This window comes from Oryzias latipes, chromosome 5 (assembly GCF_053564925.1).
Source record: "Oryzias latipes strain Hd-rR chromosome 5, Olatipes_Hd-rR_3.1".
NCBI classification, from domain to species: domain Eukaryota; kingdom Metazoa; phylum Chordata; class Actinopteri; order Beloniformes; family Adrianichthyidae; genus Oryzias; species Oryzias latipes.
The window spans coordinates 30,039,567-30,062,230 of NC_136241.1; the positions used below are offsets into that span (position 1 = coordinate 30,039,567).

Below are 22,664 nucleotides of genomic sequence, written 5' to 3' on the forward strand. Positions count from 1 at the left end.
TTAAGTAGGTGTAACTTTGGTGCTGCTGTTAGATCGGCATCGCAAGGAAATGTGGGATACCATTCCCTTTGCCTGTCTGGACGGATGTAATTATGGATTTTTGACCAAAGGTGTTTAGTTATAGCTTTTTTACTGTGTATTGCTGAGTTTTTTTTACCATGTTATGTTTAATTCTTTCTGCACCATGTGAGAGGGAGTGAGAGGATGATGAGTTTATTTAGCACCACTACTGCTTGTTAATGTACTATTAAAGTCTGAGCAATGATAAATGATGTTATGTGACATGAAATTTATTCATTTTGTTTCAATCATTTCATTGTTATAAAATTGAGTACCAGTATGTCTGCAGGCTCAAACTTAGACATATGAGAGTTCAAGAAGTACAATAAATGAAGATGGAAAAACATTTAATTGAATTGGAGTAATATGACATTTAGTTAGATGAAGATGTAAGTTTGAGTTGTAAAAAAATATTGAGTTGGGCAGACGTACTGAATTAGTCGCAATGATAATTTGATGTAATGAATTGACAACAATTTAACTCAATTACTTGTTACCAATTGAATCAATTCATTTAAGTTTTATAAGTTGTATATTTATAGATCACAATGTAATTGGAAATAAGATCAGAAATTCATGCGTTTACTTTGTCCGTTCTTTTTCTCTAAGCAGAAACTCTTTCTTTTGCTGATCCAGCCGTATTACTTTATTGATGGGTTTATAATCTCCATACGCCGTCATTTAAATCTCTGACTCCGTCTCAGTGAAGTATAACGCTCTCTTTTTTTCTCCACGCGTTTCCATGGTGACTCCGGAAATCGGCGATCCATTGAGAATGTCTTTATGTACTTGTAGTGCACGTGCATTAACCCAGGGTTACCAAGTCGAGCGTAGTTACGCCAACTCATATCCGGTCTTTTGGAACCGACATACCCAGAGTAAGCAAGTTCGGGCGGATTTCAGCCAGAATTCAGGGTTAAAGTCACGGTAGTTTAAACATGCTTCCTCAAATACCCCCCAGATCCCTCCCTCCACCCACCCAGTTGCCCCACATATAACCCTGAACAGGAACGTAAGAAGTGCAGCTTAAAGACACAGTCTGGCTTAGTACTGCTGTGAGGAAACGGTATGGTGGGGATCCATTTATTCCAAGGCCCAGCCCGACCTCAAGGGTCATTGCCACAGCGCCTGCCAAACACACCAGCTCAGGGTCCACTCTACGGCTATTAGACCACAGAGCGGGACCCCAGCCGGCCTAAGGAGAACGAGCACCGCAGCAACAGCACCCCCTACAGGCGAAGCTGATAGTGCCCCAGAACAATGGATCCCCAAGAGGAAACACTGAAGTAAAAAACAAAACAAAAAGACATCAGTATATTAATATTACTAATAATACAAATAATACTATTAATAATAATAAATAAGATATAACAATAATAGTAATTAAAAATAGAATTCATAAATACATTTTAAAAGAGAAATTAGAAATGATTAAAACATAACATTAAATATCATGAATGTAATAATAATTAAAAAGGGTAGTATATATATATATAAAAATAGTCCTTATATAAGTGAAAAATTATTAAGAAGGGAAAATAGATAAATTAATACATAGATAGTGAGTAAAAGAAATAATGGCAAATCCATTTTCATTTTAGTTTCACAAAGTTCACTTGTTTTTACTCATCAGAATAAAACAAATCGAACATCATTAGAACATTCTACCACACTGTATGATCACATGTCTTTGCAAAATGTAAACATTTTCCACACATTGGACTGGAATGATGGCTTGCTGCCATCACGTGTGTGTTGTCCGCTGAGATGCACTTGGTCGTTTTGTCATTACAGTATAATTTGAATGGTATTTTCTAATACTGATTATAATCAACTTAGTTAATTTTGAAACAATTTTATAACAGTATAAGTCGGTTGGTTTAACAACTTGCCTCAGACAGATGGATGTGGTTGGAGCATAGGAATAGAAATCGATTACTTGATTTAAGTCGATTAATTGATGCACCCCTATTACATGTGTATCTGTTTATCTGACTTATTTAGCTGTCTGTCCTTTGAAAACCCAGTTAGGTGTGGAGCGAGTGGGTAACAAAGACCAGCAACAGATGCTCGCCTGCATTAAAGCCAACTGTCATTGTCTTTTTGTTCATGGAGCATTCATATTTAATATTTAACAGTTTCTGTACATATTGTTCTTTTTTTTGTTAAGAGATGTAAATACAGTATTTCTATTTCTATTCTATTTTATTTAACTTCATATATATATATATATATATATATATATATATATATATATATATATATATATATATATATATATATATATATATATATATGTGTGTGTGAAGTTAACTTCATATATATATATATATATATATATATATATATATATATATATATATATATATATATATATATATATATATACATATATATATATATATGTATATATATATATATATATAGTTCAAACTTCATCCCTCTCAGTGCAGCATACTTGTTTTTTTTTTAATTGTGTGTAAATAGGAACCTAAACATTTGTAATTTATTGTCATTCCAAACATAACAAAGAAAACTTTCAAAATAAAAGAAAATGGCTTTTCTGTTATTGTAAATCTGTTTGTGGTCTTAATTTGAGAAAATGCTTTAGAGCAACAGTTATGGAACACTAAAAGGCCAGTTTTATCGTAAGGGTGGTGCAGCCAAGCAGCCTGTGCACCCCCTACAGGCTTTGCATCTGTTTTCTGTCATTTTAGGGGCTCAGTTCCTCCCTTTATCTGCGTCTCATCGGTGCTCGTCGCTTCGAATCTGCTGTAAATTGACGAGACACACCAACAGCACACATCACGACTCAACGTGTATGCGTTAAATAAATAGCGAACATTTCCCCCCCCACTGTATTCTCACTTGGAACAGCGCTCTCTGTGTTCACGGGGTGCAGAAGATGAACCTTTTCTGTGAGTCTGGGGAGGCTCCGGTGCTGCTGTGTGGGGGAGTGAGGTACATCCTGTGGCGTTTCCTGTGTTTGTAAACTACACGGTCCTGCAAACCTCTGCAAGTCAAACAAAAAAGGTAGGAAATATCGTTCTCCGAGTGAAATGAGGAGCTGTTTTAATAAGTGTAGTTGTGGATCTGTTTTGTCTTTGTAACATTTGGGATCAGGGAAAGCAGCAATTTGCTGTGGACATTGTTGTAGCGCCGATGCTAGGTGGCTAACAAACGCTAGCATGCTGTTGGGGAGGGGGAGGCGCTCGCGGCGACGGCCATCACGGATGTCTTTATTGCTCTACCTTGTCTGGAACCAGTTGAGCTTTCAGTAAAATTCGTGGGGAAGGCGTATATCCATCCTGGAATGCACACGCACATGTTCAGCAACTGTAATAAGCAGATGACCAGGTGGGCTTTATATTTAGTCGATTTCTAGTTTTTGTGTAAGATCGCGCGAGGCTAGCTAAGGTTAGCAACCGTGCAAAAGTTGCGGTGGGTTGAGCGCGAAGGCCACTCCAACCACTGCTGTAAGGTTGTGCTTATTTTAAAAGATCCAACATGTTGTCGAATTTACATGTTTGGTTCTGAATGAAAAATATATAATTTGAAAAATGTAACGCGTCTGAACTACTGGCATTTCTGCTTATTTAGCATTTGGTTGTTAGCGCACCGTTAGCTGGCAAGCTTAGCATACCTGAGTTGACCAGTCCAGAACACATTGTTGTTTTAGAACGCCTTCCTTCTATTTTAAGAGGTGAAAAACATACATGTGGTAAGCACATAATGATGATGTATACGTTATTTGGGTTTATACTATTCATCAACCAGTTTTTGCATTTTACTTGGAAAATACGAGTTATATAATTTTAATTAGGCCTGTTTGGTTCAGTTTGGTGGTTCTTGTGTTGTTGTTTTTAAATTATTCGTCCCATTTCCTGTACATGGTTGTGAAATGCTCAACGGTTTTTTCGCCTTTAAATCAAAATTTATTGTGGTAATATAAGCATTTACACCAAGAGCAGAACCTCTTCATACATCATAGGAGTTTTTTTTATCACACAAAACAACTTTTCCCAGGATTTTGCTAAATAATATTGAGAATTTTTAAACAAAACTTTTATTTCTCTGTAATAAATTAATTCAGGACCAGAAATCTCTTAGATGCAAACTCAGCTATCCTTTTCCCTCCACATGTACACCTCAATAGGTGATAATTAAAACGTATTCCTCTAAAAACTGCAACTGCGTTCCGCTGATTGGTATTTCAGATATACCAGTAGATAAATATTCAGATTCCTTTTCAAAAACAATAGCATTTATTGTCCACCAATTATTTAATCTTTTATCCTAAGTTGCTAAAGTTGTATTCTTTTCCCCTCTCCTGAAAAACTTTGCAGGCGTTTGTTATAATATTTAAGATTGAAAGCAATAATTTGTGCACTCTGAGTCTTTTTTTTCTAGTTTATCTTATGATATGGACCCCCCCCCCCCCTTTTTCTATTTTGGAAACACATTTTAAATTAAGTTATAGGTTTGTTTTTTTTTCATCATTGGTCAAAAACAGGTAATCATTGAGTTGGGGGGGGGGGGGGGGTACTGAATGTTTATTGCATTTTGCTACTTTTATATTTAGTTCAACTTTTTCTGTAATTACTTTGTCTCTCTAACTGTTTAACTAGGGGTTTTGCTGGGCCAAAAATGATCAACTATAGTTATGGGTCAATTACTTTAAATCAAAACTATTTCAACGAGATTGAAGTTCATATTGTTGGCTAAAATCTCTTTTTAGTAAAAGAAAAATGTCAGAATCAAGTTTTAGGTGCGTGTTCATCACCTTATAAGTTTCTCAGTTTATAATCTAGATGTTTTGTTTAATTTGCAATGACGTAGTTAAATGTTGGTTTTAAAATAGCAAATTGATTTAAACAAACAGATTTAAATTAAAGACCAAACTATAATGTTGGCCTGCAAATCAAAATCTTATGAATTGGAGTTTTTGGCAGTAATAAAGAGCTATAAAGGCATTTATTTATTTCTAAAACAAGTCTGTGCTACATGAGTGCTATGTTATTGTACATTCGTTTTTTTGAATGTATTTCACAATACACCTTTATGCCCTGAAGCTAAAATTGTATCGATAAGAACAGCTTTCTGTTGCTGACCGGTGTACATTAAAGATAATAATTATTATAAATTAAAAAATAATAAATTAAAAAAATATAAATTATATTACTGGCCTGTTTATTTATTTGTAGGCCCTAATAAATGTGTCAGTACTACTGACACACTTTTGAAGCATGTGTGTATTGTTTGTGTATATCTGTGTCAGGCAATAGCAGCACATCTGGTAGTTCTTATAGTGATTTTGTGATGTACAGATTTTAATTAAGAATCTTTCCTTTTTTTTTTAAACGAATACCTGTTGACTTTTAGAAATAAGACTGATTTTTCATATCAGGGTTTTTGTCTCTGTGTTTCACCCGCATTCTCAGTTTTAATGCTAGATGAGTGAGGTGGGTGTGCCTTCCCACCAGCCCGACCATCCTGACTGACGGATCTCTGGATGACCTTGTCCCCACCCCTGTCCCTGCGCTCACATATACCACAGCAATGTCCCATCTGCCCAGCAGCTCAGTCCGCGACCATATGAAATGGGTTTGTTTTGAAAACTCCAAAATGGTTTCAAATAACTTTATTTGCAGTCTTGTGTCACTCAGGATGTTGTCGATGTCCATCCAAAAAGTAATGTAATCAATTTAAACTACCCTGTAAAATATCATATGACTCGCACAATTTCCTTAGATGCACATCATTTGAAATTGAAGCTTGTTTTCTGATATAGCTCCTAAAACGCTGCTCTTGGTTGGTTTTTCTGTTCAGGCGGGGCTGCTTGGCTGCGAAGCTGTCCTCTCCAGTATGGCACTGATGCAGGCCAGTTCTATGGCAGCCCCACCCAAAAAAATGGTGGCTCCCCTTGGCCATGGACCACCTCAGAGAGAGGGACCTGACCGTGCTCCTCAGAGCCACATGATCCTCCCGTCTGGAATGAGCTGTCCACCACTGGTTAGAACACACAAGGGAAATGTGGATTTAAATTTGGGCTTTAACTTATTGTTTTGGTGTAAGGTATTAGCCCTTTGCTTCTAGTCATTTACGTATGTCAATATAAATGTTTGAAAAGGACCATTGTTAGGATTTTTAATGCTTTCAGCTTTCTTTATTTTGAAACTTAGATGAGTTGTTTTTACATTTTTAGGGAAACCGTGTAACCAGTTTATTCATTTATTAATTGCACCGCAGAGTTACACATTTTCTGTTACATTTAAATGTATTTGACAGATTAAACCATGTTAACATTCCACTAATCATGGAAAAAGAACCCATTTATTTATTTAATTTACAAAAGAATTGATGAATCCAGCTCTTTTGTAGCACCTCACATTATATTTATAGTGTTGATGGCTATAAAAATAGTTGTTTGTTCCTGCTCCGTAGCTTATCCGGAAGGAAGGTGAATTCCAGACTCCACGCTTACTGGATGAGAAAGAGATGAGAGCCAACGAGGACATGCAACAGAAAAAAAAGAACAGGAAATCGGTAACGCCCTGTAAAGTGAGAGAACAAGAAGGAAGGGGAGGGAAGGTCAGTGGAAGTGATTGCTAAAAAGGGGAATGGTCTGTGCTTGTAGATCCCTTCTTTAGTGGTCGTGGGTTTTGGCTCCTCGCAGCGTTTAACTTCACCGAAGCTCTGCAGACTCCAAGCCCTCATGGTGACAAATTTTGTTTGTGTGGGGGTGGGGGGAGGAGAGCTGGCAAGATGGAGAGGGGGTGGAGGTTTTCTAGAGAGGAAAAGGGGGGAGGGGAGGGGGGAGGAGAGGCTGAGCACAATAACCGAAATTGCGTCCATTAACGGTGGGGGGAGTAGGACCATGAGGGCTTTTCCCATTGGCTGACATGTAAATAACATTTTATTATCCTTTTTTAATTCTATTTTCTTTAATAGTGAAGCTAATCTTGCAAAATTAGTTCTTTTTCACAATAAAACCACAAATTTAACACATATTTTGCTTGTTGTAAATAAGCTATTGAGCTACAGAGCTGCAGATAATATGGATGTTTAAAAGATTGAAATCTTTTCTCTGCAGGGCGCGGGTGGAGATGAAAATGGCCCATCCTCCAAAGTGCAGAAAAATTTTATTTGTGATCACTGTTATGGTGCTTTCAGGAGTGGATATCACCTGAAGAGACATATCCTCATCCATACAGGTATGGTTTCCGCTTTGAACACCTTATGTTTCATAATTGGGTCATAAAAACCTTAAATGCTTGCATAGATGAATGACCTGTTGAAAGAGCTTTGAGCGCTTGGGCTGAGAGGAATCTGGGAGTGTGCAGCAGCTGTAAGGGTTTTGACATGGCCTGCTTTAATCTTGTTTTGGTAAAAAGATTTGCCTCACAGCTAACCGGACTGTGAGTACTTGAACTAAAACTGGTGCTCTTCGGTTTAGGGGAGAAGCCGTATGCTTGTGCCGTATGTGACATGAGGTTTATTCAGCGTTACCACCTGGAGAGACACAGCCTCATTCACACGGGTATGCGTCCTTTAACCGTACCCATATTACATAAGTCTGACTGCGCATGTAGTCTGTCACTTGAATGAAGGGGCAGATGCTGACGATTCATTTTGTCTGTGGACAGTAATTTCCAACAAAGCCACACCCTAAATCTTCCCATCCTGACATGTCATGCACAGTCTTTAGAATCTTTGTCTGTGTGGTCCAGTAGTGTAGAGTCCACTATTAAAAACTCGGGTTTTGGCATTTTTTTCCTTTTTTCACTATGACCTTTAAAAAAATCTCCATTCAAGATTGTGACATCATTTTCTTTCCGACTGTCTGCAGAGTCCATTTTTTGAAATTGATTTTTAAGTGTTGTTTTAAAGGTTCAACCAAATTTGTATTCGTTTATTTTGAATTTATTTCTAAATTATTTTTTTGGAGCAACTGCTTGGTGAGCCTCCACAGACATGAGTGTGTCTCTGGGGATTTTCCAAACTTGATCAATCTCACATTTATAACATGCATGTACAGTTATTTACTTTTATCTACACCACATGCAGGTCAGTTTTTTTGTTCTCCTGCTCTGTGTTGGATCTCTTTCTGTCCATAATCATTAACATTTTTTTTTGCAGTCTATAGAATAGCAAACAGAGCATTTAGCTCTGTAATCCAATGTCCACTAGCCGCTTCTTGGTTTAATAATAGTTTCTGCATTCCTGCACTTCACAGATGACTTTAGCATAATGGTATTTTCCATGTGGGTTTGTTTTATATCAAGTCAATAGTTGGTACTGTTGACTTAAGACTGACAGCAGCATTGAACCACAATGTTTGGCTTCAATAGTTTGATTTCTTTGGATATTTTTTTGCCTAAGCAGAAAATCCTAAGTAATTGGAGCTTTGCTTCCGTAAACTGATTTATTCTACATGTTTCTTTTGAATAGTGTTATTCTGCGTTCGCACCGAACGCGATCCGTGCGTCACATTTGCGTCATACACCTCTGTTTTGACTCGTGGTGAATTCGCTGCTCGACGTCTGTCCAAAAACTGGTTCATAAGTTTGACGTGCCGGACGGGTGTGGGAGGAGTTACAGCCAAATGTTTTTAGCCTGATCGCTACATGGAGCAGTCTCTGCGTATATCTAATTTACAATGCATGGAAGACACAGATGATGTGGAGAGATCACATTTATTTAGTTTAAAGAGCTCTACGAAAGCATCGGTAATCATGTCTCCAAGTTTAGGACAAAAACGATCTGACCCTCCCCCCCATGGAGTCGCTGACCATGTCACATGCTCAGAGCTGACTCCCTGATTGGTTAATGCAATGCGCCATCCTTGCCAAAGTTTAGATATTTGAGCTCTGAACGCACTGTAATCTGCCGTGCCGGCGCGCACGCCTGACGCTTAAATCGTGCTGCAGGACCTCCGATGGTGTCTGTAGATTGAACTAACAGTGAAACTGGACCCCCCCCCCCTGAAACAGGAATCACGTTCGGTATGAATGCAGCTATAGATTTAGAGGTTCTTTTCTTTACTCGGCAGCAATGCCATGTCTTTGATAAGGTTCTGTTTTAAATATACTCTTTTCTCCTAATTCTAAAACTGTTACTACTTAAGTTTTGTTAAGGACTTTAATTTAAACCCTAAGCTTTTTCCTGTAGTTGTTTAGAACTTAAAAGAAATTTTGTTTTGTCAAGATTCACTGCAGTAGATGTAACAAAAAGCTATATTTAAAAGGAGACTTTTTGATAGTGGACTCTAACTTGTGGACTCCAGTAGAATTTTAAATGAAATAAAAGCAAGCAAAAACTTGAGACTTGAAGATACCAAATACATTTTTTTTTCTTGTAGTAATTTTTCTAAAATCAGTTGGATACCAATCTTTTTTAATGTATAAAAAAATAAAAAATACAGGCTTTATTGGATAAGTATTTGCAATATTTTTGCATTTTTATCAATGTCAGATTACCATTTTAAGTTGAATTTGAATCAAATACTTCTTTCCAAACCATGACTGCTGCCCCAGAATGCCCCATAAAAATACCATGACAAAGTCAACTGGTTAACTTTGACCTAAACTAAGCCGACGCGCTTCATGTTTGTCAACCATAATAACTTGATCAAGCTCTAACGCTTTGAGTATGTTCTTTTTCTTTTTTTTCATTTTCCATTTCATATCATTTGTGTATTTTTTTCTTTCCTTCCACCCAATCCTTTTATTGATTAGACTATAAAGCTAATGTTGTTATGCTCTGTGTGTGTAGGGGTGAAGCCGTACGCTTGCACCATGTGTGACATGAGGTTTTTCCAGCGTTACCACCTGGAGAGACACAAACTCACTCATACGGGTATGCGTCTTTTCACCGTACCCAGTGTTTTTCTTCTTCTTAAAGCTCTAATCACATTTAAATCAAATGAGTAAAGCCGAAAGCTCATGTTACCATGCAGTTCTATTTATGCCAAATGCTTTATTCGCTCTCAGCCATGGTTGTTGCTCACATGAAGTACCGCTGCTCTCGCTGTGCGTCAAGTCTCATCTTCGTATAAGTTGATCTGGATCTATTGCTGCCTTTACTTGGGTTTAGCGGAGATAAAGATCTTTAAAAACGGTTATGAGACACTACATGATAAACTATTTTTCAAATTTTTGAACCTGCTAAACAGTTTTTGATTAAATAAGCAGTCAATACACACTCATGAACAAGAGATTTCATACATTTATTAAACAGAAATTAACTTTAAGCTACAAAAATCTAAAATAACATTGTTTTAACAACAAATTTGAATCTTAAAATAGAAAAATATTGTTTGGTCGTACTTAAAAGGATCAAATTACTGCTACCATAAATTTTATTTTTTTAGTTCGACTTCCAAATATAAGTTAATTTGGGAAGGAAAGTAGTTTCACAGCTGCTTTAAAAGAAAGCTATTTTTTCTATAAGATGGAAGTGAAACAATAATGTGGATAAAATGACTTTACTTTGGCTGCTGTTTATAGTTGTCATTTAATTTGGATTCAAACTTTCTATTATGTGAGGGGAAAAAAATGAACATTTTAAGAATAAAACTTCAAAAGTTTTACATTCATCCATAAGACCAGTTTGGATGTAAAAGTCTTATTAAATGGGAATTTCTTTGAATTTTCTGGCCTTGGGGTAATTAGCCAGGACTGTATTTCCATTACAGACAGTTATTTGATGTTTTTTTTTTCCGTAAAAATTTATTTGGAGATGGCAGCGTGATTTTCATTGGTGGATGGTTGCTAATGGTGGTCACAGTTGGGGTGGAACTGTTTTTTTTAAACCCACTGGATGTATTTGTGTTTGTACATTATGCTTTTATTATAATTTAGTTTTTTTTTTCTTTTTTTGTTTGTTTATTGAGCAGTGGGATTTTGGTTAAATTAGCATAAAAAAGCTTAGAAAAAATATCAGCTTTTTTAGTGGTACTTAAGAACACATTTTGCACTTTTAATTCAACTTTTATACTATTAAACCTTTATCACAAGTGCAGTGGAAATGAGCTCCTTGACCTAGAGATTCCTGTTGAAATTTGTTTTTTGATTTTCTACCATGATGCTCTCCATTTGATGAAACATTTCTCCCTATTACAGGAGACACTTTTACTAAAATATGCTTTCTGTTTCCCCAAGTATGAAATGATCTGGTCCCTCTGAGCTGATGCTTGTTTAATAAATTAATTCGGGAGCTAAAGGAACGTCTTGGGTTAATTTGTCAATTTGTGTATGTAGGGGTGAAGCCATACGCTTGCTCCTTGTGTGACATGAGGTTCTTCCAACGTTACCATCTGGCGAGACACACCCTCACACATACGGGTATGCATCTGCTTACCTCAGTATTTTTTTTCTTTTTCTTAAAGCACCTTCAAACGTCTTATACTTACTTATCTAAATCAATGTCAACAAGTTTATCTGGATCAAAACAAGTAACTGCTTCAAAAATTTAGATTTAAGCACAAACAGATGTATCCAGACATGTACTTAGAGATTAAACAATAAAATAGCCAGATTTATCTGTGCAGGGACTTTGTTTATTCTTTATCATGGCCAGAAATGACAGAAATTCTAAGAAAAATCAAATGCAATGTGTTCAGGCTTGAGTAGACACCAGCCAAATGTCTTAATAGGTTAAAGCTGCTGTTCATGTGTAGAAACCTTCATTAATCTGAGGCTAATATTTATATTTATATGTGTAGGGGTGAAGCCATACGCTTGCTCCATGTGTGATATGAGATTTTTTCAACGATACCACTTGGCGAGACACAGCCTGACTCATACGGGTATGGGTTCATCCTCTTATGTTACACCCAGATACCCATTTTACATATTTTCTTCTTTGGTGTTAAAGTGTAGTTTACAATTACACCTTTTTATTTTATTTTTTTAGGAATTTAAGAAGTACCTAGCAGTAATTGTTTTCATTCTTAAAGGCAGTGTTTTAGCCTGTTTTCTTCTGCCTGTGAAATATTCTTAAACTAACAAATGTTTGCAGAATTTAAAATTAGACTAAGATTGAACATTAAGCTCTCTTGTAGGTTATGATAGTCTTAACATTGTTTCCCTACAACAAACTGTATTTCTGTCTCTATTTTTTTTTTTTTTGCATGTCTGGATACATAACATGAGTGTGTCCTGTTAAGTTCCATGTGTTGTTTTTTTTAAAGTCCTTTGCTCTGTCTGTGCAGGGGTGAAGCCATATGCTTGCTCCATGTGTGACATGAGATTTTTCCAGAGATACCACCTTGCAAGACACACTCTCACCCATACGGGTAGAAGTTTTACTTATGCCTCCTGACAAAAACAGCAGTTGTTTGTCTTTTGTTTTCACTGCCGTGCTTGCCTTTGATTAGAACTTGGGGTGCTTTCACACTGAGCTGGTCCTGCAGAGCTGGTTTGCATGGCCGCCAACAATGCCTTTCCTTTTACTAAATTAGTTTGATTAACACAAAATCAACCCAAACTGCTTCAAAAGTCATGTATTTTTAACATTTGTTTAATCCTGATCAAAAAGAAGGGGGGAAATTGAAATGAAAACCTGCTAGTCCAGTTCATCTCCTGGCTGCCTTCACCTCCTCATTGGATCATTTTTACCAACTTGACATTTCCATCCTTTTTTTTTTAATTAAGTTTGCTTTTCTTTACTCATTTTTTAGGCAGTCTGTGCAAAGCATTAGTATGTTTTATGCCTTTTTAACTCTGTGCTCCTCTGCTGCTCTGTCTGCATTCACACAGTTTGAGAACAACACCGTGGGTCACACCCGCATGACCAAAAACCCCTTTCACAGAGTAGAGGGCAATTGTTGGTCTGCACCAGACTATCCGAGAGAAAAAACAAATGTCAAACTTTTTTTCTCAGTGTGAAAGCACCCTAAGACGTAAAACGATAGTCTCCACATTTGTCATACTATTATATTGCTTTATGTCCAAAAGCCATGTGTTACTTCATATGAAAAGTACTTTTTTAATAAGGATTGATTTAACTTGAAACTACGTGGCCATGAAAACTAAGACTTTGCAGTAACTTTCTGTGTTAACTAGTGTATAAAGGTTCATGAGCCTTTTTTTCCCTAAAATTTGGTATTGTATACATTTAGGGGTGAAGCCATACGCTTGCTCCATGTGTGACATGAGGTTCTTCCAACGTTACCATTTGGCGAGACACACCCTCACACATACCGGTACGCTTGCATTAATTGCTCCTTTTGATAATCCCTTTAATCCTATTTTTTTTATTCCTAAGCCGCTTTATGTTTTAAACTGTCATCTTTCATTGCTCAGTTTCCTGTGTAATCAAATCTATAATAGAATTTTTAGGCTTTGTTGGAAAAACTGTCCACTGAAGAAGTGAGTCTGTCAGTTACCTTGATTTCTGTTAACTATAGTGGCATTTTTGCTGGTCTCCTTTCTCTATGTTGGAATGCATTACACTTAAAAGCATGTTGAGTGCAGACATCAACAGCTGACGAATCAGCTTTTCAGAGGCAAAACCTTGCTGTGTCTGATTTAAAAAAAAACCCTCTAAATTTCAAATGAATGAGATTTTTCTCATCGTTAAAGACTTTGATGCTGGAGCATCACTAAGTGTGGACCAAACAGCACCAGTTTTTGACTAATGTGATCTCTGAAACTTGACCTTTTAGGTGTAATGCCTAACATTTCATTGATGCAGCATGACAGGAATGCAGAATCTAGAATGTTTATTTATTTATAGTTTTGGTGTTTGTTTGTTTTTAAAAACATTACGAGTGTGTTGAAACCTTAAACCCTTTTGTTTTGTTCAGGTGTGAAGCCGTATGCTTGTACCATGTGTGACATGCGGTTTATTCAGCGTTACCAGCTGGAGAGACACAGTCTTACCCATACAGGTATGTCTTTGTGTTTATTATTATTATTTTGACCTTGACTCTGTCGCTGCCTGACTTGGCTCATGCATGCGCCTCAGAATGATCCTTCACTTGGCTGCTTCAAACTCGAGTTTGTCGCCTTCTGTTGGTCTGCTGTCATTTCATGCTTTGTTGTCGTCGTAACGTTTGTTTAAAATGTGCTCATGTGAAATTCCCCGTACCTTACTTTGTCTATGAAATGACACGAATACCAACATTTGTTTAGTTGACGGCTGCATTATAACTGCCAGATCCTCCTCTGGGTTGGGTTCCACCTTGGCTAAGAAAAGGAAAGTGCTTGTTCCGTGTCAAACCTAACAGAACAGATGTTTGTGGGTTTTCTGAATACATTTCACTTTTAAAATAAGATCAATGAAAGTGTCATAGACCTGTAATAATGTCCTAAAGGTTTTTTTTTTTCTGACAAGGACAGACTTACTATTAACGAACCAAAAGTAGTTTGATAGAAATCTTAAGTATGTGCGTGACATTTGGCTGATTTAACGTGTGAGATGTTTATTCCCAGCTATTATTGAGTCCAAGAAAAGTTCCCTGTGTTGTATTTCCTAGATCTCTATTTATAAAGGCACATCACTGTTTTGTCCTTACACATTTAGTTTCTGCCATGACTATTGAATGTGTGATACGTTAGCTTACATGCTAAATGATTACAAACAAAACGCCCATGCTGGAAAAACAGTATAAAATGAAATGCAGGAGAGGCTCAGGGGTTCTAGTCAGTCTTGCTCTTCTGGTTGAAGACTCAGTATGATGATCTTTTGTAATAGCGTTCCCAGTGGTCTTTTAAGTATTGTGATGCCGTTTTTAGCCAAAATCCAACCAAACGTCGTTTTCTAGGATAGTTTCTGCAGAGCGGCAGGAGTTCTTTAGAAGATGTACTTGAGTTGGCATGGAGCAAGTTTCCGTTTGAACGGTTTGTAAATTTTGATTAGTCTCTAAACATTGTGGTAACTTATTACAGAGTTTCTGCTAAATGTTTAATCAAAAAGATAGAGCTTTAGTAGCTCTAACCTTTTTTTGTTTCCCTGTGTTTGTGACGTCAACAATTTCTTTTGATTATCTGAAGGAAACTTTGAAGTCTTGAGAGTGAGATTTGATCATTCAGGCTGGGTTTAAAACACTACTATACAAATCCAAATTTAACAAAATAAAAGGCGGTTTCGACTTATTAAAATCAATGAAGTAATTTTCTTTTACATTAATGAATTTCTTTGAGTCAGATTTATTGTATAAGAGTTCATTTAGTTTATTAATAAATGTTTAGTTATGAAAAGGTTCATAACTCAACAAAGCTTTAACTTTTACATAGAAATCTATCACTGATTTGTGTTAAATTGTGGATTAATTGCATTGTGAATTGAAATTGACAGTTGGCAGTAATCTCTAGCCCCTCGCAGCTTGAGGAAAAACAAATGTAATGCCGTCTTCTTGGAGAAGTGAATTTTCTGCTTGGGTGGCGCCTGTGGTGGAAGGTTAGCATATTTCAAACTCGGTGAACCTTGTATCCATACTGCTGTGAACGGACTCTTAACTGGCATTAAAAAAGGTTTGCAGCGGGGTTGAAATCTTAAAATATTTTTCAACGTTTGCAAAAACTGAAGGAACCCTTTTTGTCACCTGAACAAGAACAAGCGTCTACTGCCTTGAATTTCACGTGCAAAAGTATTAATGATAAAAAATATTTATTCCAGCAAGCAAAAGAAAACCTTGAAAATGTGAACTTGACTGCTCACAGTCCAGTTTTTGTCATTTCACATTCAAAGTAAAGGTGAGGAAATTTTATCCTCTGCAAAAATAAAAAAGAAAAGAATACTAATCTAAGGGAAATTGGATGTAGAGGCACATTTTCAAGCTTTACATTTTCTCATTGCATCATTTTCTTTAAAGATGGATGTTTTGTGGTAAAGTTATTGTCATTGTGGAAGTTTTGAAACCCCCTGTTGTTGAATGTGAACAACATTAAGTAACAATCACTGTATACATGTCTGTGTGAAACATAGTTGTTTACCAACTGCCTTAAATTGTCTTAACTTCTGCGATCAGCGTGATCAAATTGATCTATTTAAAGTGGAAATTATGCATTTATTGGCTTTGTGGTGAAATTTGTTGTTGTGCTTGTTGGTATGTTTATAGTTTTTTGTCTAATTGTTAGCTTCAGTTATTTTTGCTTTCTTTAAAGGTTTTTTTTTTCATTTTTACTGAGATTTGTAGCTGTTGACGAGCTTTAGGTGTTGAAAATGTAATTTCTAATTGGAATGGCAGACCGTTGCAAACAAACTGAAATTACCAGTTGCAACAAAGCGCTGATAAGTGCAGCTAAACTTTACTAAGCAATTAGTAAAGTTTGACGTTGGTCATTTTTGGCAGTTGAGTTGTTTCTGCTAAAGTTGGTACTTTGTGTGCGTAGGGGTGAAGCCGTACGCTTGCACCATGTGCGACAAGAGGTTTTTTCAGCGCTACCACCTGGCGAGACACAGCCTCACTCATATGGGTATGCGTCTGCCCACCTTACCCACGTTACTCAGATCAGACCCTTGTGTTAAAGTTAGCCTTGTACATGTGTTGTCCACCACGTTTTAAAGTCACAGGACAAGGATACAGTAATATTACTATACTCAATTATTATTGCCATACTCAGTTTCTGATTGTATGATTTCCATTAGACAACGCCACAGTCTATGTATTTGACAGGATTTATGAACAACCTATTATCTTGTTCTCTCCTAAGCGATTATGACATTGGTTATTAACCACAGAGATCAACTGAAATCAGATCTACACGTACCATTTTTAAAGGGAATATTTGGTTATTTTGTGTTGATTCTCTCGATGCTCTGCGTTTAGGTGTGAAGCCATACGCTTGCACCATGTGTGACATGAAGTTTTTTCAGCGTTACCACCTGGCGAGACACAGCCTCACTCATACGGGTATGGGTCCGCACCCGTGACCATCAGTGTCATCATGTGTTACATATGTATACCTGGTATATATAAATATTTGGCTAAGTAAAGTGTGAAGTAATAGGTTTTTCCATATTTTTTAGGGAGTAATGTGATTTTATCATTAGGGGTTAGGATAGAAACCTCAAGTCAGAATTATAGTGTCTGTTGATGATTTTGACTGTAAATTAATCTAGTTATTTTCTGTTTGAATTGGTGGTTTATGTGGTTAATAACCAATTTTTTTATTCCTAAAATAAAGAATGTCAAGCAAAGTGATATAATATTGCTACTTTGCGTTTAGGTGTGAAACCTTATGCTTGCACCATGTGCGACAAGAGGTTTTTTCAGCGCTACCACCTGGCGAGACACAGCCTCACTCATATGGGTATGCGTCTGCCCACCTTACCCATGTCACTGATGTCAAACTGTATCAGGGTGTTAGCAGCAGTCATCAGATTGTGGTGTTTAATGCAAATTCTGTCCAACTGAGCAGAAGATGGTCTTCATGCCCTAAATGATCAGATAAATTGATCAGTACACGAGGACAAAAGCATCATCAGCTCATGAGATGTGTTAGGTTGTGGATTTAAATCGATTTGATGTTTGTTTACCAAAACTTTGATTTGAGATATTGGTTAACAACCCATCAATTCCAAATAGCCAGATGAGGTTTAATTGCTTATTGATGGATTGTGAACACAGACTGCGTACAAAGTTTGAGAATAATCACACAATGCTCTGCGTTTAGGTGTGAAACCTTTTGCTTGCACCATGTGTGACATGAGGTTTGTTCAGCGTTACCACCTGGCGAGACACAGCCTCACTCATACGGGTACGCCTCAGTGCACCTACCCTCACATATCCCACCCACTACCAATAAACATCAACAAGAACTACATTTTTAGCCAAGGATAATACAAAAAAAATGTTTTTGAGGTTCAAATAAAATTTGGCATTTTAATGTCCCATTCAGATAATCTTTTGATCTATTGTAAGTGTAAAAAAAAAACCTAAGTGTTTTTTAAGACTTAGTTTCTGCAGAGCGGCAGTTGTTCATCAGAAATTTGCCTATGAGTTGTGGGCGGGACTTATGGCGCTCATTTCCCATCATCTCTTTGTTAACTAGCTCTCCCACCAGCTCAAAACCCAAAGTTAACATCAGCGATGCACCAAAAAGGCCGAGCAATATTGGACAGTTTTGAGCCAGAAGCCGCCTCAGACAAAGAAAAAGGACACATCGGAATGAAGCGGAGCAGGGAGCTTGTGGCTCATTAATTGTAGTTTGTACAGAACGACTTTAAGCTTTTTCAAATGCTTTTCTTTTGTCTGACACATTACGATTTGAAGGATTTGAAATACTTAAACAGTTTTTTAATCTTACTTTTTTCATACATGTCCTCCATCATGAGAAATATGCCATAAGGACATGTTAAAAATGCCTAAAACACCATTTTCATTGGAGTGGGTCTTTAAAAGCTTAAAAACCAAGCAGCACACACGCTAATGTCTTTTAAACTTCCATTTTTTTTATTAGTCTTCAGAAAACAGTCTGAAATACAATCCAAAAAATAGAAAACAAATATTTTTGCAGGTTCTGTAATGCAAATTTAGAGAAAAATGATAGGAAAATCTTTTAAACTGGTCGATCAGTTGTGAAGTTTTTCTTTCCATTTGCAGTATTTTTGTTTTTCCTGCATGTGTTGGTCAATGTGTGGTTAATAACCAATAGCTCAGGTGTTTATTGCATAACAGTGGAAGCAACATATAATATAATACTGCTCTGCGTTTAGGTGTGAAACCTTACGCTTGCACCATGTGCGACAAGAGGTTTTTTCAGCGCTACCACCTGGCGAGACACAGCCTCACTCATATGGGTATGCGTCCGCCCACCTTACCCATATCACTCAGATCCGCCTCCACGTATTATGTGGCAGGTTTAGGTTTTCTCATCAGCTTTTGTTGGAAAAAATGTTTACTTCTGATGCATATTTAGTCAAGTTTTGTCTAATACACATGTGCACTATGAAATCATCAGCTCATGAGATGTGTGAAAATGTGGATTCATAGTTCATGTAACACAGGTCAAGCCAGGATTTACTTCTCCAGACTACTTTTGAGAATTTTCCAAGTTGGAACAAATGAAGAAATGGTTAACAACCCATCAATTGTAAACAGTTTAAAAATGTTTGATAGACTGTGAAAACCAGAAAGCGAAATTCCTGTAAATAATTTATTGGTGCTCTGCGTTTAGGTGTGAAACCTTTTGCTTGCACCATGTGTGACATGAGGTTTGTTCAGCGCTACCACCTGGTGAGACACAGCCTCACTCATACGGGTACGCCTCAGTGCACCTACCCTCACATTATAGACAGAACTCTCAAGGTTTGGGACAGGAAGAGTTTACCAATCAATGGCTAAAAGTTAAACCAATGTTTTAGTTACTTTTTCGTATTGTTTTTTTTTGTAACATGAAAAAAAGAAAGCTTTAGAAGTCATCAGTGTTCTTTTGTGAAAAGCCGTGACTAGATGATGAAGATGAAGGCGGGCCTCAAATGCTCCTGCTTTGCAAAATCTGGAACTTTTTGCTTTCTTTAGTTCTTATTGTTTGAGGATTATTAACCTAACCTCAAAAATATTTTAAAGACTCAATTTGTTAAATCAATGTTTCTAAATATTCTACTTTTCTTGTGAGGATCCAGTAGAAATATTGCATTATGTCTCTTTCTTTAACCGTTTAATACTGGAGATGTTGCTGGCGACACAAAATAAAACACACTCTTCAAACTACTGTAAGTCTTTGACTGTTTTACGCAATTTCAATAATGCCAGCAGATTCTGAATCAAAGAAAAGCAGCTTTGTATCAGAACTGTAAAGTGTTGAAAACAGCGTAAAGCTACTTTTCTTCGAGTCAGAATCGTCCATTTATTACTAAATTGCATAACAATACAATGAAGTGTTGCAGATAATTCAAAGAACAAGCTAAAGCTCCAATGTTAAATAAAGGGTTAAATCACAGAGCATTTGACATATCTAAACTTTGGATTTTTTATCTTATTTTACAAAACCTACATATCCTCCTGACTACCAGAGGGAAAAAAAAAATCCTGTCAATATTTTTAGATCCGCCAAAAACAACAATTCCCAGAGCCCCCCACCCCTTCATGTTCAGTATCATTGAAAAGTCCCAAAGATTTCTCTGTAGATACCAAAAGGAGTTAATTCAGTACTGTGGAGTATTTGGGAGATACTCCAGTTTAGTAATGTCCTCTACAGTGGACACATTTACATTTCTGGTAGTCAGAAGGATATTCTATAAACTTTTCCTTTTTTAAATGGATTTATAAAGTGTTCAAGCTCCTGGTTGAGTTGACCAGGCCCATCAGATTCCCAGTTTTAGTTCTAGTGATTTGAAGTCAGGATTTAGACACATTGTGCACATTAAACCAAACTTACAACCAGTTTTTTTTGTCTCATTCAGTTCGTTTTCATTGTTGATCTGGTCATTCTGATTTTGATTGTTAAACATTTTAGTAATTGTGAAGTTTTCTTCCATAATGAAAAAATTTTAGGCCAATGTTTCTAAAATGACATTTTCAATGAATTACACAAAACTAAAACTGTCAAAAACGCACTAGTCTAACCTCAAAATTCAGGCTCTGTCAGTGTACTACTTGTGTAGTACTGCATGGATCATTAAATAGTTAAAAAAATAAGTTAATATACATTTAAGCACATCTTAACTGATTTAAAGTCATTCTTATAAATTCGTATAAATGTATATTTTAAAGTATCCTGCACAGATTTATTGATTTTAAAGTGACAAAAATAACACTGATTTCTGTAAAAACTGCTTGTCAGATACCAGCATCACCTCTTAAGTACATCAGTGGAAAAGCAGGTCACTGTCTGGTGTGGGAGGAGTTAACTCTGCAGATCTTTCATCCATAGAGCGAGTTTGAGCTTGAACTTGTCTTTCTTGCAGCTGTGGGCGTTAGGGCTAATGTGTTGCTCTGTGTGTGTAGGGGTGAAGCCGTATGCTTGTTCCATGTGTGACATGAGGTTTATACAGCGTAACCACCTGGAGAGACACAGCCTCACTCATACGGGTATGCGTTCCTCCCCCGGTGCCCTTCCCGCCCGGTCGGGCACCGTCGCTTGCAGGATAACAACAAACTCGAGTTTGGATTGTCACGTCATTTGATGGGATGTTGAACCAGTCTAAAAAAATCTGAACCCAGTTTGTGGGGTGACTGTGATGTAAAAGATCTGGGCCACAAAAAGAAGAAACTCCACTCTGATCTACACATAATGAGTTGATGAAGAGGCATTTTAAATCACCTGATAGAGCAGTGAATCTTTTATCTCCTGTGTTTTTGTTTTCTTTTTAATTTTTAAGTCTTGAAAATTCATCCTGGAGTGAAAGATTAGTTGAAGAAAGTGACACATTCTGATGGCAAAAGGCTCTAAAACTGATGCATTGACTTTGTATTTATATGCTCTTCAGGAGAGAAGCCATTTGCATGTGACATGTGTGACATGAGGTTTATTCAGCGCTACCACCTGGAGAGACACAAGCGTGTTCACAGCGGGGAGAAGCCTTATCAGTGCGAACGGTGCCAGCAGGTAAGAGTCCACACCTCTATCTTCTTTGCACGTGTATTTTGTGTAAATGTTTTGCACATGTGGTGTTTATTTCTGTTAATTGTGTTTAATTGTCTCTGGAAGAACTTCTCACGCACAGACCGGCTGCTGCGACATCGGCGGTTGTGCCAGGGTCGCAGCGTAGCTAAAGTAGAAAACCAGCCCTGCTGTGATCCACGCCCCTATCCCCAGGAGCCCCCACCTGCACCCCCGACCTGGAGTCCTCTGCACCCCCCTCCAGGACGGCTGGCAGTCTGACATTCCACCCTGCCTGCATCCACAGCGCCACCGCCAACGGAACGAGCCACAGGGTTTCCTCTTTCTCAGCTCTGGGCAGAGTGGAGTCGCATTCTCGCTCAGCCGGACGCCACATCTCCATTCTTGGAATAAACTATGGGCTTTTAGGTTTTTGTTCACTTTCTACTGTTCTTTCTTTCTTTTTTTTTTAACATGAAACTTTAATGTGCTGAACAATGGCCCTGTTTTATACTAAATTGACCCCCTCCCTACACAAAGGAATCCACATCTGGCAGTAAGGCTTGGGTGGCAGGGTGCTACAGAAAGCTTTTTAGCTTCTGGTTTTTGTTTTATGTGGACAACTGTCAGTTCAGGTCAGATTTGATAAAAACAGATTTTCTCTCTAAATTGTTTTCAGCTGGAAGTTAAAATGTGACAGATTAAAACATTTCAATGGAAAAAGAAAAAAATCATAGTTAAGGAAACAACTGTGACCAAAACATGCAGGTGCTTTCACAATGGGACGCTAGTTTTTCATCTTTCATGCAGAAAAACGGGCCCAAAAACCCCCCAGAATGGTTCCGATTCAGTCTGGTTCTGCTGTCGGCTGTAAAGGGAACCAGAGAGAATGACGTTTTATCAATGGTGTGGTTAGTTTGGAACGGCACCCTCAAAAACTGTTCCTGACATCATTTAGTATGTGTTACTGTCACTTCAGCTGTATACATACGTATAAATATATAGAAAGATATATATACAACCTATATAAAGAGAGACTTCCAGTGTTTTCATCAAAAGTCGACTCTTCTGTAAATCTGTGGGAGGCGGAGGGATGCAGGTAGATCTCTG

At 37.3% G+C, this 22,664-nt stretch overlaps 1 protein-coding gene across 50 annotated transcripts; it reads left to right on the top strand.

Annotated features, from left to right (window-relative positions):
- The first annotated feature begins 2,669 nt into the window (after positions 1–2,669).
- znf740a (zinc finger protein 740a) lies at positions 2,670–22,285 on the top strand. Of its 50 annotated transcripts, none has more exons than XM_023955182.2 (21): positions 2,670–3,093; positions 5,502–5,664; positions 5,890–6,072; positions 6,505–6,651; positions 7,154–7,274; positions 7,517–7,600; positions 9,835–9,918; positions 11,322–11,405; positions 11,786–11,869; positions 12,275–12,358; positions 13,184–13,267; positions 13,871–13,954; positions 16,401–16,484; positions 16,838–16,921; positions 17,238–17,321; positions 17,685–17,768; positions 18,727–18,810; positions 19,188–19,271; positions 20,960–21,043; positions 21,442–21,560; positions 21,663–22,285. In XM_023955182.2, the coding sequence occupies exons 2-21, from the start codon at positions 5,620–5,622 to the stop codon at positions 21,834–21,836; spliced, it is 1,965 nt and encodes a 654-aa protein (XP_023810950.1). In that variant the 5' UTR covers positions 2,670–3,093; positions 5,502–5,619; the 3' UTR covers positions 21,837–22,285. The 50 variants fall into 50 exon arrangements, with proteins under 50 accessions (XP_023810950.1, XP_023810958.1, XP_023810955.1 ...); XM_023955184.2 differs by having other exon boundaries at positions 2,737–3,093; positions 6,505–6,606; XM_023955183.2 differs by lacking the exon at positions 2,670–3,093 and adding an exon at positions 3,253–3,417.
- Positions 22,286–22,664: the final 379 nt, after the last annotated feature.

Excerpts from the sequence above, each read along its gene's own strand:
- znf740a (XM_023955182.2), top strand. The coding sequence starts at position 5,620 with ATGTCCCATCTGCCCAGCAGCTCAGTCCGCGACCATATGAAATGG. Across the intron at positions 12,359-13,183 it reads ACACACTCTCACCCATACGG|GGGTGAAGCCATACGCTTGC; the intron begins GTAGAAGTTTTA and ends GTATACATTTAG. Across the intron at positions 17,322-17,684 it reads ACACAGCCTCACTCATATGG|GTGTGAAACCTTTTGCTTGC; the intron begins GTATGCGTCTGC and ends CTCTGCGTTTAG.